At 45.0% G+C, this 13,768-nt stretch overlaps 1 protein-coding gene across 1 annotated transcript in view; it reads left to right on the forward strand.

The window, feature by feature from the left end:
* Positions 1-13,768, forward strand: part of CSMD2 (CUB and Sushi multiple domains 2) — a 752,464-nt gene that overhangs the window by 509,623 nt on the left and 229,073 nt on the right. Inside the window, exons 21-24 of the mRNA XM_012554226.1 lie at positions 3,448-3,586; positions 4,596-4,783; positions 5,522-5,710; positions 5,917-6,033. Coding sequence (XP_012409680.1) covers positions 3,448-3,586; positions 4,596-4,783; positions 5,522-5,710; positions 5,917-6,033 — 633 coding nt within the window. The remainder of the gene's footprint in view (positions 1-3,447; positions 3,587-4,595; positions 4,784-5,521; positions 5,711-5,916; positions 6,034-13,768) is intronic.

A 13,768-nucleotide genomic window follows, 5' to 3' on the forward strand; every position in this document is an offset into this window, starting at 1 on the left:
TGGAGAGTAGCCTAGACAGGCAATGGTGACTGTGGGACCTGTGGCTCCTGGAAAGTAAGTGAGGAGATCACAGCCCAGCAGAGAGGCTGGGCCTCTGCTGAACTGAAGTCAAGAAAGATTCCCCACTCACTGCTGAAATTGGTACCTGAAGGGGGATTTGGGCACATAGCAGTAGGGATGGATGTCCCTTGCACCTCCAAGGTCTTGCATGTCCATTAGAGAAATAGAAGAAGTCATTTTCACTGGTTTCAGTGAGGTGGATGGATGGGTTTTGAAAACTGAGGTTACCCAGGAAATGAGAATAACCATATGCAATTTACTCTCTCAATGTGTAATGTAGGTTCAACGTAATTACTTCGTTTCTCCAAGCCTCAATTTACTGAAAATGGGGTAATATTTCCACCTATAAAATGAGCATGGTAATAGCATCTGCCTTTTTGTGTTGCAAGTGTCACAAGGATGACCCACATTATGCCCTGACCCATAGTAAACTCTCAATACAAGTGAGCTCATTACTGTCAGCCGTGGTTGTAGTACTGTTATGTGCTTGCAGGGGATTGGCAGAGAGAGGTCTTGAGGTGAGTCTGAGCTCTAACTTTATTAGCTTTGTGTTCCTGATCCAGTCTCTTAATCTATCTGTCCTTAGTTTTCTCCTCCGTAAAATGGGGATAACAACTTCAAAATGCCGTGCACATTTAAATGAGATAGCACAGTAAACCATCAGGATGAGCTGCTGCTGTTATGATCATCATCGTTATCATTCTCATTGTTGTTATCATCTTTGTTCATTAAACTTCCCAATATAACTTTTTATTTAAAATGCTTGACATCTAAGATAATTCCAGGAACGTTATAAAAATAAGAGAGGAAGAGTGGGGTAGACTGATTACCTGCGGAAATGTATGAAAATTTGCAGAAATAGCAGTACTGTGTAGCTCTTTTTCCCCCTCCCTAGTCCTGTTCAGGCCATTTTTGACATCTGGTTGCTCTATAATAAAGGAATCCGAGGGAAGCAGGGGTTCCTTTAAACTGGAGGCTGCTTAGCTGTGTTCATGCAGACTTGCAGCAGTCTGAATTCCTCTGTCTACCACTTGTTATCTGTGTAACCCTGCACTAATTACTTAACCTCCTTAAGCCTCAGCTTTCCTGCCTATAAAATGGAGATCATAACAGCACCAGCCTCACAGGGGTTTTTTGCTTTGTGAAGAGTAAACATGGTTACCTCTGTAAAGCTTAACGCCTGACACGGAGCGAGTGCGCAGTAATTGGTAGTGGTGATGGTAGTGGCGGGCAGTATCAGTCAGGGTGGGCTAAGGTGTTAGTGTTCGCTGCGTCAAGTCAACCTCGGACTCACACGTGGTAAACCCATGCACAACGGAACAAAACGTTGCCCGGTCCTACGCCATCCTTACGACTGGTTACAGATCAGACTGTTGTGATCCATAGGGTTTTCATTGGCTGATTTTCAGAAGTAGATCACCAGGCCTTTCTTCTTAGCTCTTCTTAGCTCTTCTTAGTCTGGAGGTGTGGCTGAAACCTGTTCAGCATCATAGCAGCATGCAGCCCTCCACTGATAGACAGGTGGTAGCTGCACATGAGGTGCATTGGCCAGGAATTGAACTCAGGCCTCCTACCCTGCATGGAAGGCGAGAATTCTACCTCTGAACCACCAATGCCTCATGGGCTAGGTTAGTCTGTAGTAACAATTAACCCTAACTCTTGCTGGCTTAAAAGAACAGTTTGTATGTCATGCAACCTACGTGAGCTACATGTTTAGCATGGATCTTTAGGATCTCTGGTCTGTAGAATTGCTCAAAGACTGATGGGACTTCCTTCTTGACACTTGCTTCCACAATCACAGAGTAAGAAAGGGAAACGCTGCAAACCACACACTGGCTCCTAAAGTTTCCACGTAGATGTAACACGCATCACTTCTGCTCTCATTTTATTAGCCAGTCACGTGGCCTTGCATAACTTCAAAAGGGTTGGGGCAATGGAGTCTATCACGTGCTCTGAAGGAGGAGTGCCGGAACAGTGCTAATGACCACAAGGGCCAAGGTTCTGGCTGCAGGAAGAGGCAGGAGTAATGGGAAAGACGCAGGTGAGAATGGGGAAGCTAGTGATGGGCAGGATGGGCAAAGAGAGACCAAGGGACTGAGATGACAGGCTTTGCAAGATCAGAGCCAGCCATGAGGTATGCCTTTACCACCCAGTATCTTGTGGAGCTACCTGCCGTGGACCACATTCATTCATCCTTTCACTCATTCATGTATTCATTCATTCAATAATTACTGAGGGATGACCCAGTGCCAAGCACTGTGCTAAATGCTGGGGATACTGAGTTGTGTAAGACAAAAGTATGGCTCTTCCCTTGTCCATTGCTGGCAGAAATGCAAACTAGTATAGCCTCTGTGGAAAACAATTTGGAAGTTCCTTGAAAAGTGAAACATAGAAGTACCATGTGACCCAGCAATTCCACTCCTGGGTATATACCCAAGAGACTTAAAAGCAGCAACACAAACAGACCCATGTATACCAGTGTTCATTGCAGCACTATTCACAGTAGCCAAAAGGTGGAAAACAACTCTAATGTCCATCAGCAGATGAATGGATGAACAAACTATGGTCTGTAAATATGCTCTATACATACAATGTAATATTACTCATTCATAAAGAGAAGTGAAGTCCTGATTCATGCTCTGACATGGATGAGCCTTGAAAACATTAGGCTGGGTGAAGTGAGTCAGTCACAAAAGGATGAATATTATATGCTCTCACTCCTATGAAATATTTAGAATAGGCAAATGTATAGAGACCAAAATTTTATTAGTGGTCACCAGGAGCGGGAGGGAGGGGGAAAGGGGAGTCATCGTTTAGGAAGCAGTGAGTTTCTGTTTATGGTGATGGAAAATTTGGCAACCGATATTGGTGATGGCTGCACAGCATGATTAATGTAATTAGTGTCACTAAACTGTACACATGGAAAATACACACACATATAGAGAGAGCTTACAGTGCAGCAGAGAGTGACTGCGCCCTGGGCTGAGCTTCATGGTTCAGACCACTCTGCAGTGGCTAGAGTCCCAGGTACCTGCATGTGATGAGATGAGCTGGGTTTTATGCCTCTGCTATAAGCCTGACAATAGAGTGAGGAACAGAGAAAAACCAGCATGACCCAAATATGAGCTGTACCTCAGCCCTTCTAAAAGGGCAGAGGACGTTCTTTTCATTACTCCTCTCTGGCCTTTAATAAGCCACCAAACGATGTAACTGAAGATACCCAAAAAGGCCCCAATAGACAAAACTCACACTTTATAGTTTATGTAATTCTCCATAAAAACAAAAACAATGCCTGTTGACTGGCACATTTTATAGAGAGGCTTTTTGTGTGTGTGTTCATTTATTTGTCCCCCCAATAAATCTGCTTCTCTCCTCCTGTCCCTGCAGCTCCCTGCGGTGGTCATCTGACTTCTCCCAGTGGCACCATCCTCTCTCCAGGCTGGCCTGGCTTCTACAAGGATGCCTTGAGCTGTGCCTGGGTGATTGAAGCCCAGCCAGGCTACCCCATCAAAATCACCTTCAACAGGTGCTTGTAACCATGACCTTGGGGGGCAGGGAGGTGATTTCTGAGGAGTGGCCTGGGAGGGAATCCAGAGCGGGTGGTGGGCCAGAACAGACACTGAAATGTCAACAAGATCAGACAACACTAGAGCAGACTGCCCTGGGTAGGGACAAATCTCACTGGCTTTGCCAGTGGGTTTGGTTCCATCTTGGTTGTGGGGTTTGTCTAGGGACCCATGACTGGAGGAGAGAGAAGAAGGCTGAGCATCATTTGGTATGTCAGAGCCAAGGAGGAGGTAAAGTGAGCAGATAGATGCTTTCAGATGTTGGAAACATGGCATTGCCATCTAAGGAGCATAACTATGAAATGTTTAATATGGGAAGGCAGCCTCCCTGGCCTCTGGCCCAAATCCTTCTCAGATGCCCCACTTCTAGCTCCCACCGTGATTATGCCCATTTGGTGGGAAGAGTAGATGCCAAAATACGAACACAAACTGCTTCTGGACAAAGCATTCATGGCCTACAGTAACAGCTGGTAATTTTTTTCTGCAAAGGGCCAGAAAGTAAATGATTTAGGTTTTGTTAGCAACTTTAGGATCTCTGTTGCAAATTCTTCGTTCCTTTCTTTTTAAAAAAAAAAAACCTGAAAAATGTAAAAATCATTCTTAGCTCACAGGCCGTACCAAAAAAAAAAAAACCAGGCTACAGACCGTACTTGACCCTGGAGTGTAGCTTGCTGACCCTTGGCCTAGAACATTCTGACCCCCATGAGGCTAGTAGTCCTTGTGCCTCTAAGTCTTAAGATGGGCAGTGGTCCAGGTCATAGAGAGGAGGAGGGGCTTAGGGAGGGCTTAAATACGTTAGAGAAGGCCCTTCCTCCTTGCTGGTAAATGTGTGCCAGTTATATAAAAATATCCCAGCCCACCAAAATCGAGTTGTTCTTTTGAAGCCCTGGGTTAAGCGAGGCCTTTTGTCATTTGCAAAGTAATCAGCACTGAGTGTCTCAAGAAGTCTTCACTTCCGTGTTTTGGCAGATTTAAAACCGAGGTCAACTATGACACCCTGGAAGTGCGAGATGGACGGACCTACTCAGCGCCCCTAATTGGGGTTTACCATGGGACCCAGGTCCCTCAGTTCCTCATCAGCACCAGCAACTACCTCTACCTCCTCTTCTCCACAGACAAGAGTCACTCGGACATTGGCTTCCAGCTCCGCTATGAGAGTGAGTCTCAGAGGGCACCGGGAGGCAGGTGACAGGGTTCCCCAGAGTTTGCTCCCCCGGTAGGTCCCCAGCCATCCCCGTAGTGTTCTCTGTTAGGGCGTGCACCCAGAGGGTGCTCCCTCACCCTAGAATCCCCCAGAGTTCTGTGGGAGCTTCACAGTCATTCTTAACCTTTGAGAAACAATGCCACCTCGTGGCCTACATGCTGGGCCCTCTCTTGCCCACCGCACAGACTCTTCTGTGTGCAGATGATTGTGTGCCACCGTGCTGGGCACTCTGGGGAGAGAGCATTTGGCCGACCATGAAGTTGGAATGAGATGGCATCTCCACACTCGTTCTTGCGCTCTCTTAGTACCTTCTGCATTCATCCTTGGTGCCTGGACTTAAAGGGATGGACGTCACTTTAATTCTTTGCAGACCAAAATAGAAAGTTGTGGTTGAGAATGCCATGAGAATAGGGCCATTTTCTTACACATTTGTATCCCTAAGTTCTAGCATACTGCCTAAGCTGTTTGGTTTAATGAATGAATAAATGAACAGACAAATGAACCATCAAGCTAACTGGTTCTCTCTGACAGGTCTTTAAATACCCTCTCCGCTAAAATTGACAACACATTTGATGAGTGGGTAATCATCGGCAACTGTAACCTTTCGTTAAACCAGGGGGCGCTCACCTCCCTCGCCTTCGTGAGTCAGCCAGGGTCCCCGTTTCTGGTGACAGTGAGCTCTCTTTTCCAGCTATCACACTACAGTCAGACCACTGTCTGGATCCAGGGATCCCCGTCAATGGGCAGCGTCATGGGAATGACTTCTACGTCGGTGCTCTGGTGACCTTCAGCTGCGACTCGGGCTACACGTTAAGTGACGGGGAGCCCCTGGAGTGTGAGCCCAACTTCCAGTGGAGCCGGGCCCTGCCCAGCTGTGAAGGTGAGGGAGGCCAGCAGGGGGCGCCGAAGAAGAGGCAGATTCCTTTCCTACCATGAAAAGCCAGGAGCTGGAAGGGGAACTGAACCTCATTTTCCACATCTGTGAGGGTTGGAGGTTTGGGAGGAGATGGGGGAAGGGATCCCAGGAGGATTGTTAGGGGAGCAGCCCTGAGCATTCTTCAACTGCTCTCTTCCCTTCTTCCGTAGCTCTCTGTGGTGGTTTCATTCAAGGCTCCAGTGGGACCATCTTATCACCCGGGTTCCCTGACTTCTACCCCAACAACTTGAACTGCACCTGGGTTATTGAAACGTCACATGGCAAGGGTGAGTGTTGGAGCCCGTAGCAGGTTTGGGAGTATGACAGGGTCGGGGCCCCAAATTCCTCTGGTCAAAGCAAACTCAGTGGGGATCTACCTATACAGTAGGGTTCAATCTGAATTCTTCTCACCAGCAAAAAAACTCCCAGAACCTTCCCATTTCTTTGAATCACAAAATTCATTAATTAATAACTTTGAGAGTCTGTAATCTCCATGCTGGAAGAGATTTTGGAGGTTACTAGCTCAAAAATCCCACTCAGTGCAGGGATCTCCTCTAAATTACTCCCTACAAGATGGTAACATACCCTCTATCTAAACACCCCCAGTGATGGGGATGTCACCAACCCTGCCAGTCAACATCTGGGCACCTAACTATCATTTTTTGATAGATCTGACCTCTCTGATAGTCTATGAAGTGTCCCTGAAACTTTATTTCTTGTACTATGCCCTGGAGGACTGTAGGGTGAATCTGCTACCTCTTCTTCACATCCACCCTTCAGATATTGAGCATAACAGTCCAATTCTGTCATGATTCAACTGTTCCTTAGATGACACGTTTTCATATTCCTCACCAGGCTGAACTATTGTCTCTGCTACCCAAAGATAAATGGTCTTTGGGAGTCCAAGTTCAAAGTTAGGGTTCTGATTATAAATAAACACTAATATACTCTTTCATTCAACAGATATTTGTTGAATGGCACCTATCTGGTGGGCACTGAAGCTGTGTATGAATAAATAACCAGGCAGATATGCTCTCTACCCACAGAAGCTTATTCCAAAGTTCATCTGGAGTCCTGGTTCTTAATCCCTCTGCACTTCAGCAAATACACTAATGCTTAGACCCTACCCTAGAGGTTTCTATTTTCTACATTTGAGGTGGAGACCAGGCATCTGTGCTTTTAGAACACATCCCCAGTAATTCTGATGCACGCTCTTAATTAAGAACCTCTGATTTAGAATTAACATGTGGAAGAACCAAGAAAAAAATTTAAAAGGAAGAGTAACCTTCCTGATATGAAAATGTTGTGGGCTAAAATAATTTTAACAATGTGATATGAGTAGGAGTGAACATACAAATCAGTGGAGATTAAAGATCCAAAAATAAATTCCTCTGTGTGTGGTATGTGTGGGTGCATGCACGTGTATGTGTGTGTGTGTGTGTGTGAGAGAGAGAGAGAGAGTGTGGCTAAATGATTTAGTATATGATTAAAGTGTCATTTCTGATCCATTGATGAGAGGATGGAATCTTTAATAAATGGTGTTAAAATGGTGGGCTTAACCAATTGGAAAAAAAAGGGAAAGTGTATGTACCTCATACATTTAATCGCATAAATTCCAGTACTAGAAGAACATGACCATCAAACCTCAGGGAGAGGGGAAAGTATTTTAAAGAGTAACACCAAAAGCAGAATCCAAAAGGCAAACTCTGTTAGATTTGATTTATTAAAAATTTGATTGGATTTATGTCTAGAAAATACTATAAAAATGCAAAGTCAGATAGTGAATGGACAAAAGATTTGCAGCATATATAACCGACTAAAGTTTACCATCCTGATGCATGCAGAGCTCTTAAAAATCTATAAGAAAAATAAGCCTCGCCCAACAGACTGTAAAATGAGCAAAGCTATACGCTAACATGTCACAATAGAGAAATACAAATGTAAATATCAACCCTACAAATAACTAAAGAAATGCAAGTTCAACCAATAATAAAACGTCATTTCTCGAGTCAGCAAAGATAATCATAGGAGTATGGGTGAGAGTATGGAGACAGGAGTACTCTTGTTTACTGCTGACTTTATGTAAACTTTCTGGAGGGTGATTTGGTGACATGAATCAAGAGTCTTAAAAATATATGTGTCTTTGGACTCAGTAGTTCCACCTCTTAGAATTTATTTGAAGAAAATAAATAAGACTGTACATCAAGATTCAGCTACAAGGATGCCCCTAAAACATTGTTTATTATATTGAAAAAAATTAGGAACTATTCAAATGTCCATCAATAAGGAAATATTGGTATAGCCATATAATGAAATACTATGCAAAGACTAATACGATGTGAAGGAATATTTAAAGACCTGCAGAGGTGGTTGCAATACATTGTTAAGTGAAAAAAGAAATTTATAAAAGAATATGTTTAGTTTATTTGGAAAAAAAAAATAAAAAACAAGGATACAGGCGTAGAAAGCAGTCTGAAAGGATATAGCCCAAGATGTGAATACTAAAACCAGAAAAACCAAATCCATTGCTGTTGAGTTGATTCCGACTTATAGCAACCCTATAGGACAGAGTCGAAATGCCCCATAGGATTACCAAGGCCATAATCTTTACAGAAAGCAGACTGCTACCTCTTTCTCCCATGGAGCAGCTGGTGGGTTCGAATCACTGACCTTTTGGTTAGCAGCCAAATACTTAACCACTGCGCCACCTTATTTTCATCTTTTGGCTTTTTTCTAATTTGGGGCAATTAACATATATTATATGTGAAATAAGATAAACAGTATTTGTATGAAAACAAAAATTTGAAAAGAAGTCACTTATATTTTTACCACATGTACTCAAGTGTGTTCATTTTGCCTTTAATAGGCCTGACCTAGCTGGGACGAGGGTGGCCTGGAGCTTCTTGGGGCAAGGAAGGACACTCCAGGCAGTCAGAGAGAGGCCTGGCGTTGTCCCCTTCTCCCCACAACATTGTTCCAGAGGAGGGAAGGGATGGGGGCAGCTCCCTTGCTCATCCTGCAGAGCTACTCTGTGGCATCAAGAGGGAAAGAGGCAGCCCTTGTGATCTCTAGAGGGACAACCCCCTCTAGTTGTGATTTTCTCTGTCTGGGCATCTGTGATTATAGCGGTGTGTGTTTCTCTCTGGGTGGCGCAATCAGTTAAGCACTCAACTACTGACTGAAAGGTTGGAGGTTTGAGTCCACCCAGAAGTGCATCAGAAGAAAGGCCTGGCTATCTACTTCTGAAAAAAACAGCCATTGAAAATCCTATAGAGAGCCCAGTTCTACTCTGCATACATGGAGGCACCATAAGTCAGAATCAACTCGACGGCAAATCATATATGCATACATGTCAAGTCAATATATAAGTCAATACACTTCAACAAATATTTAACAAATGTTTATCTTATATTTGCACTGCTCTGGGTGTTAGGAAAACACAGCTGAACAAGCCACTCTGCTGTTACCTGCCCTCAGGAAGTTTATAATCTAGTGATGGAAATGTAAAAAAAATGAATGATTCTGATTCTTGGCAACTCCATGTGTTTCAGAGCAGACTGGGCTCCATAGGGTTTTCAGTGGCTGGGATCTTTTGATTGCCTTTCTTTGAGGCACCTCTGGGTAGATTCGAACTGCCAGCCTTTCAGTTAGTAGCCGAGTGCTTAACCGTTTGTGCCACCCAGTGATGGAGATAGACAACCTAAACAGATCTGTCCATCTAACATGGCCAGTGTTGTGATAGAAGGAATAGAGGTGTCCTGGAGTTGAGGTTTGAGCTAAGACTTCAATGATGAACAGGAATTAGCCAGGCTGAAGGGCATTCCAGGCAGAGGACACAAGACAAGAAAAGGCATGGATGTATGGCCAGCCTTCCTTAGAACCATTTAAAGACTTCAGTAACCCTTAGCACAGAGCCCCACCCTGTAGCCTTTGCTTCCCTTTCTCAGCCTCATTCTGAGCCCTGTAAACACTAAGAAGTTCCAGCTCACTGAGCTTTGATTTTTCCAGAACTACACAGGCTTTCTTTCTCCCAGAGCTTTGCTGATTATACCGTTTTCTTTTCCCTGAAATACGCCCTCTCTCCACAGCACCTCCACCTTTCCTCATTAGCCAGCTCCTCGTCCTTCTGAACTCACTTCCTCAGATAAGCCTTCCCTGACCCACTTCCCTACCCTGGGTCAAGGTTGGCTCACCTCCCACGTGCTCCTTCAGCCTCCTGCAACTTCCCAGCTCCAAGCTGTACCCATCGCACTGAAATTGCATTTTCACTTTCTGTCTCCCTGACGAACTATAAGCTTTTTGAGAGACATGTCCGTCTGGTGTCCTACGGTTTCCCCAGCTTCTAGCACTATGCCTGGCATATACGGAGCTCAAGAAATATTCAGTGATATGAATTGAATTAAACGGAATCCAGACCCTTTTTCAGAAGGCATTCCTCAATTTTGCTTATACGGGTATCTTGGGATAGCATAGCTGCTAGGGTGATGACTTGGACTGCCTCGTAACAGGCAGAAGCACAACTGAGGATACTCAGAACTTTGTGAAATTCAGAATTGTTGAACAATTCAGAATTTTTCAACTTGCCACACCCTCAGCCCAAAGGAACAGCTGATTTAGGAGTCCAGAGACTGTGCCCCTGCTGAGACCCCGGGACTGGCACCTTTTAACCCACAAGACTGTAAATTAGATGAGCTGAGCAAAGAGAACACCCACCATTATACACCAACTCGGTGCTAGGCACTGTGCCGTGAGCTTTGCATACACTATCTCGTTTATTCATCACTTCAAGGAATAAAATTCACTTGGGAGGTATTTGTTGTTGCAGTTATTGTTGGTTGCCATCAAGTCAGCTGCAGCTCATGATGACCTTAGATAGAACAGAAAGAAACATTGCCCGGTCCTGTGCCATCTGCATGATCATTAGTATGAGGCCATTGTTGTGGTTATTGTGTCACTCCATCTCATTGAGGGTTCCTGTCTTTTTCACTGACCCTCGACTTTACCAACCATGATGTCCTTTTCTAGCATTTGATCTTTCCTGATGATGTGTCCAAAGTAAGCAATACAAAGTCGCCATCCTTGCTTCTAAGGAGCATTCTGGTTGTATGTCTTCCAAGACAGATTTGTTCGTTCTTTTGGCAGTCCATGACTCAATATTCTTCACCAGCACCATAATTCGAATGCATCAGTTCTTCTTCTGTCTTCCCGTTTCATTGTCCAGCTTTCACATGCCTATGAGACACACCTTAGTCATCGAAGTGACATCTTTGCTTTTTTAAACTTTAAAAAGGTCTTTTGCAGCAGATTTGCCCAATGTCATGTTATTGTCCACAGAAAGTCGAACTGGGATGGGGGAGGGAAGAGAAAGAAAGCAGCTTTGGCCAAGACCCTTCAGCTGATGGGTGGGCTTTTGGTCCAGATCTGTCTTACTCCAGAGCCCATGCTTTGCCCACTATCCTGCTCTTTCTGCCCTGGTACGGTGTTGATTCCATTTATAGGATCCTGCATGGTCCATTCCAGAGAAGAATTAGTGTGTGTGTTCATCAGTCACACCAAGTCTGAATTCCAATCTGGAAGTGTGGCGTCTCTAGTTCTGTGACAATGTCTTCATTTTCTCACATTGGCCAAAAGAGCCCCGAGCAACCGGCACTGCTGGGAAAACCCAGGGGTTTCATCTCAATTGTTTACTCATCCTTAGACTCCCAGACAAATGTTTACTCCTTTGTAGGGGCTGCATTTGCATGCTAGAAGAATAGAGTGTAAAGTACAATGATTAATCAGCTTTGTTTCCGGCTGTTACTGTGGCCTGACCGGCTTGATCTCCACCCAACTGCTGTTCTAGCTAGGAGAGAAAGGACATATTCCACCAAGTGTTTCCACAACTCCCGTCTATAGACTGAGTGATAGGCACACATCCCCCATATCTCCTCCAAACATGCTCACACCCCTCATTTCTCAGATTCCGACCCCTGTGAAGCCTTCCCAACCCTCCCAGTGAAGTTACCCACCCCTTCTTTGTGCTCCCACTCCAGAGTCTCACTACTAAGGTGTCTCCTGCCCTAAACTGGGAGATCTCAGTGCTTAGCAGAAGGCCTGGCATTTGGTAGGTTCTTAGGGCCTGATTTTTTTTTTTTAAACAAATAAATAAGTGGATGCTTCATAGTTGCCTGGGCACAGAGCACTTACAAGCTGCATCCCTGGTCTCATGGTCTCTGCTGGATTCTGTCTCCTGCCCCACCCCTTGCCCCCAATAGAACCCCAAATGCTCCAGGAGCACCAACTCCTATCAACAGGGAGGTGAGAATATGAAAACGTCTAAAATGCTTTAACATGAAGGGCTTGGATCCAACCTTCAGTTGCTTTAGTGTTAAGGGCGTGGGTCCAATCATCATTCATTTAAATCATATCAATAATTATCTAGAAAAATATTTTGCAAACTTTCATGTGCCTACAAATCACTTGGGGATCTTGTTGACCTGCAGATTCTGATTTGGTAGGTCTGCAGTGGAGGTTGAGAGTCTGCATTTCTAACCAGCTCCCAGGTAATGCCCTTGCTGCTGGTCCATGGAGACACTTTGAGTAGCAGGTGTGTGCAGCACTCCTGCTTCCTCCACCGTCCACAGCACATAATCCCATAAGCACACTCACCTGTGGATGGGCATGCGTTTGCACACATGCCCACCCAGACACAACTGCAATCTGGGCTAGTTCGAGAGTTGCTTTGGGTGTTAAGGTCTTGCCTTCTCACCGCCTGGTCCACCTCGCCACCTGGCTGCTCTTGCTACTTGCTTTATTCCTGTAAGTTGAGAGACAGTGTTGTGCAGCAGTTAGGAACACAGCAGTCAGTTCACCTCAATTTAGATCCTTGATTTACTGCCTACTAACTACCTGGGTGACTGTGTTAGGCTGGATTCTCTAGAGAAGCAAAACCACTGAGGTATGTGTGTAGATATATATATATATATATGTATAAAGAGAGAGAGAGAAATTTTTCTCATGGAAATGGCTCACATGGTTGTAGAGGCTAGCAAGTCCCAAGTCTGTGGGTCAGGCGTCAGGATGGAGACTTCTCCTGACTCGTGTAGCTGCAGGGGCAGACGAACTCAAGATGGGCAGGTAAACTGCTAGCTCAAGTCCTAAGAACCGAAAGTCAGGTAATGTGAGCCAGATGCAGAATCCAGAGCTAGAGCCTTGCTGGAATATCCATTTATAATACTGAAGGCAGGCCATACCCAGCAATGGAATGAAATGCTGCCCAATCCTGCACCATCCCCATGATCAGTTGTGGATTAGACCTTTGTGATTTATAGGGTTTTCATTGGCTGATGTTTGGAAGTAGATCACCAGGCCTTTCTTCCTAGTCTGTCTTAGTCTGGAAGTGCCACTGAAATGTATTCAGCATCCACTGACAGATGAGTGGTGGCTGCCCATGAGGTGTGTTGGCTGGGAATCGAAGTCAGGTCTCCCACCTGGAAGGCTAGAATTTTACTACTGAACCATCATTGCTCTCTCTACCTCTAAAACTCTACTTCAGTCCTGGACTCCAAATCTCTACTTCCAGTTGCCCCATAGATATCACTGCATGGATGCTGGTAAGTCACAAACTGCTGGGTGTTCAAAGCTAAACCCGTTACTCCTCTATACCCTGCTCCTCTTTCTCCTGTGCATCTCACCCCAGGAAGTGAAAGACATCACCATCCTTCAGGTCAACACCCTCTCACTCATCTTTTCCTTGCTCTTTTGCTTCGTAGCCTGCTGGCTCCCACCCACGGTACCTCTCGAACGTCTCATATCTGTTTCCTGCTTTCCTTTCCCTCTCCCAAGTTGCATCCTCTCGGCCAGCACACGGTGGCCGTCTTTCTAACTGATCTCTTTGCCTCCTCTCCCGCCACCTAGTCCTTCTCACAGTCAGCAAAATCTTTATAAAAGAAGAAGTCTGATCCATTCTTGATGGGATGGCTTGTCCTTGTCTCCAGAAAAATATCCAGTCTAGCCCAGGTTACCTTTCCAGCCTCAGTTCCA

The sequence above is a fragment of the Trichechus manatus genome, unplaced genomic scaffold (genome assembly GCF_000243295.1).
Source record: "Trichechus manatus latirostris isolate Lorelei unplaced genomic scaffold, TriManLat1.0 scaffold00015, whole genome shotgun sequence".
Classification (NCBI taxonomy): domain Eukaryota; kingdom Metazoa; phylum Chordata; class Mammalia; order Sirenia; family Trichechidae; genus Trichechus; species Trichechus manatus.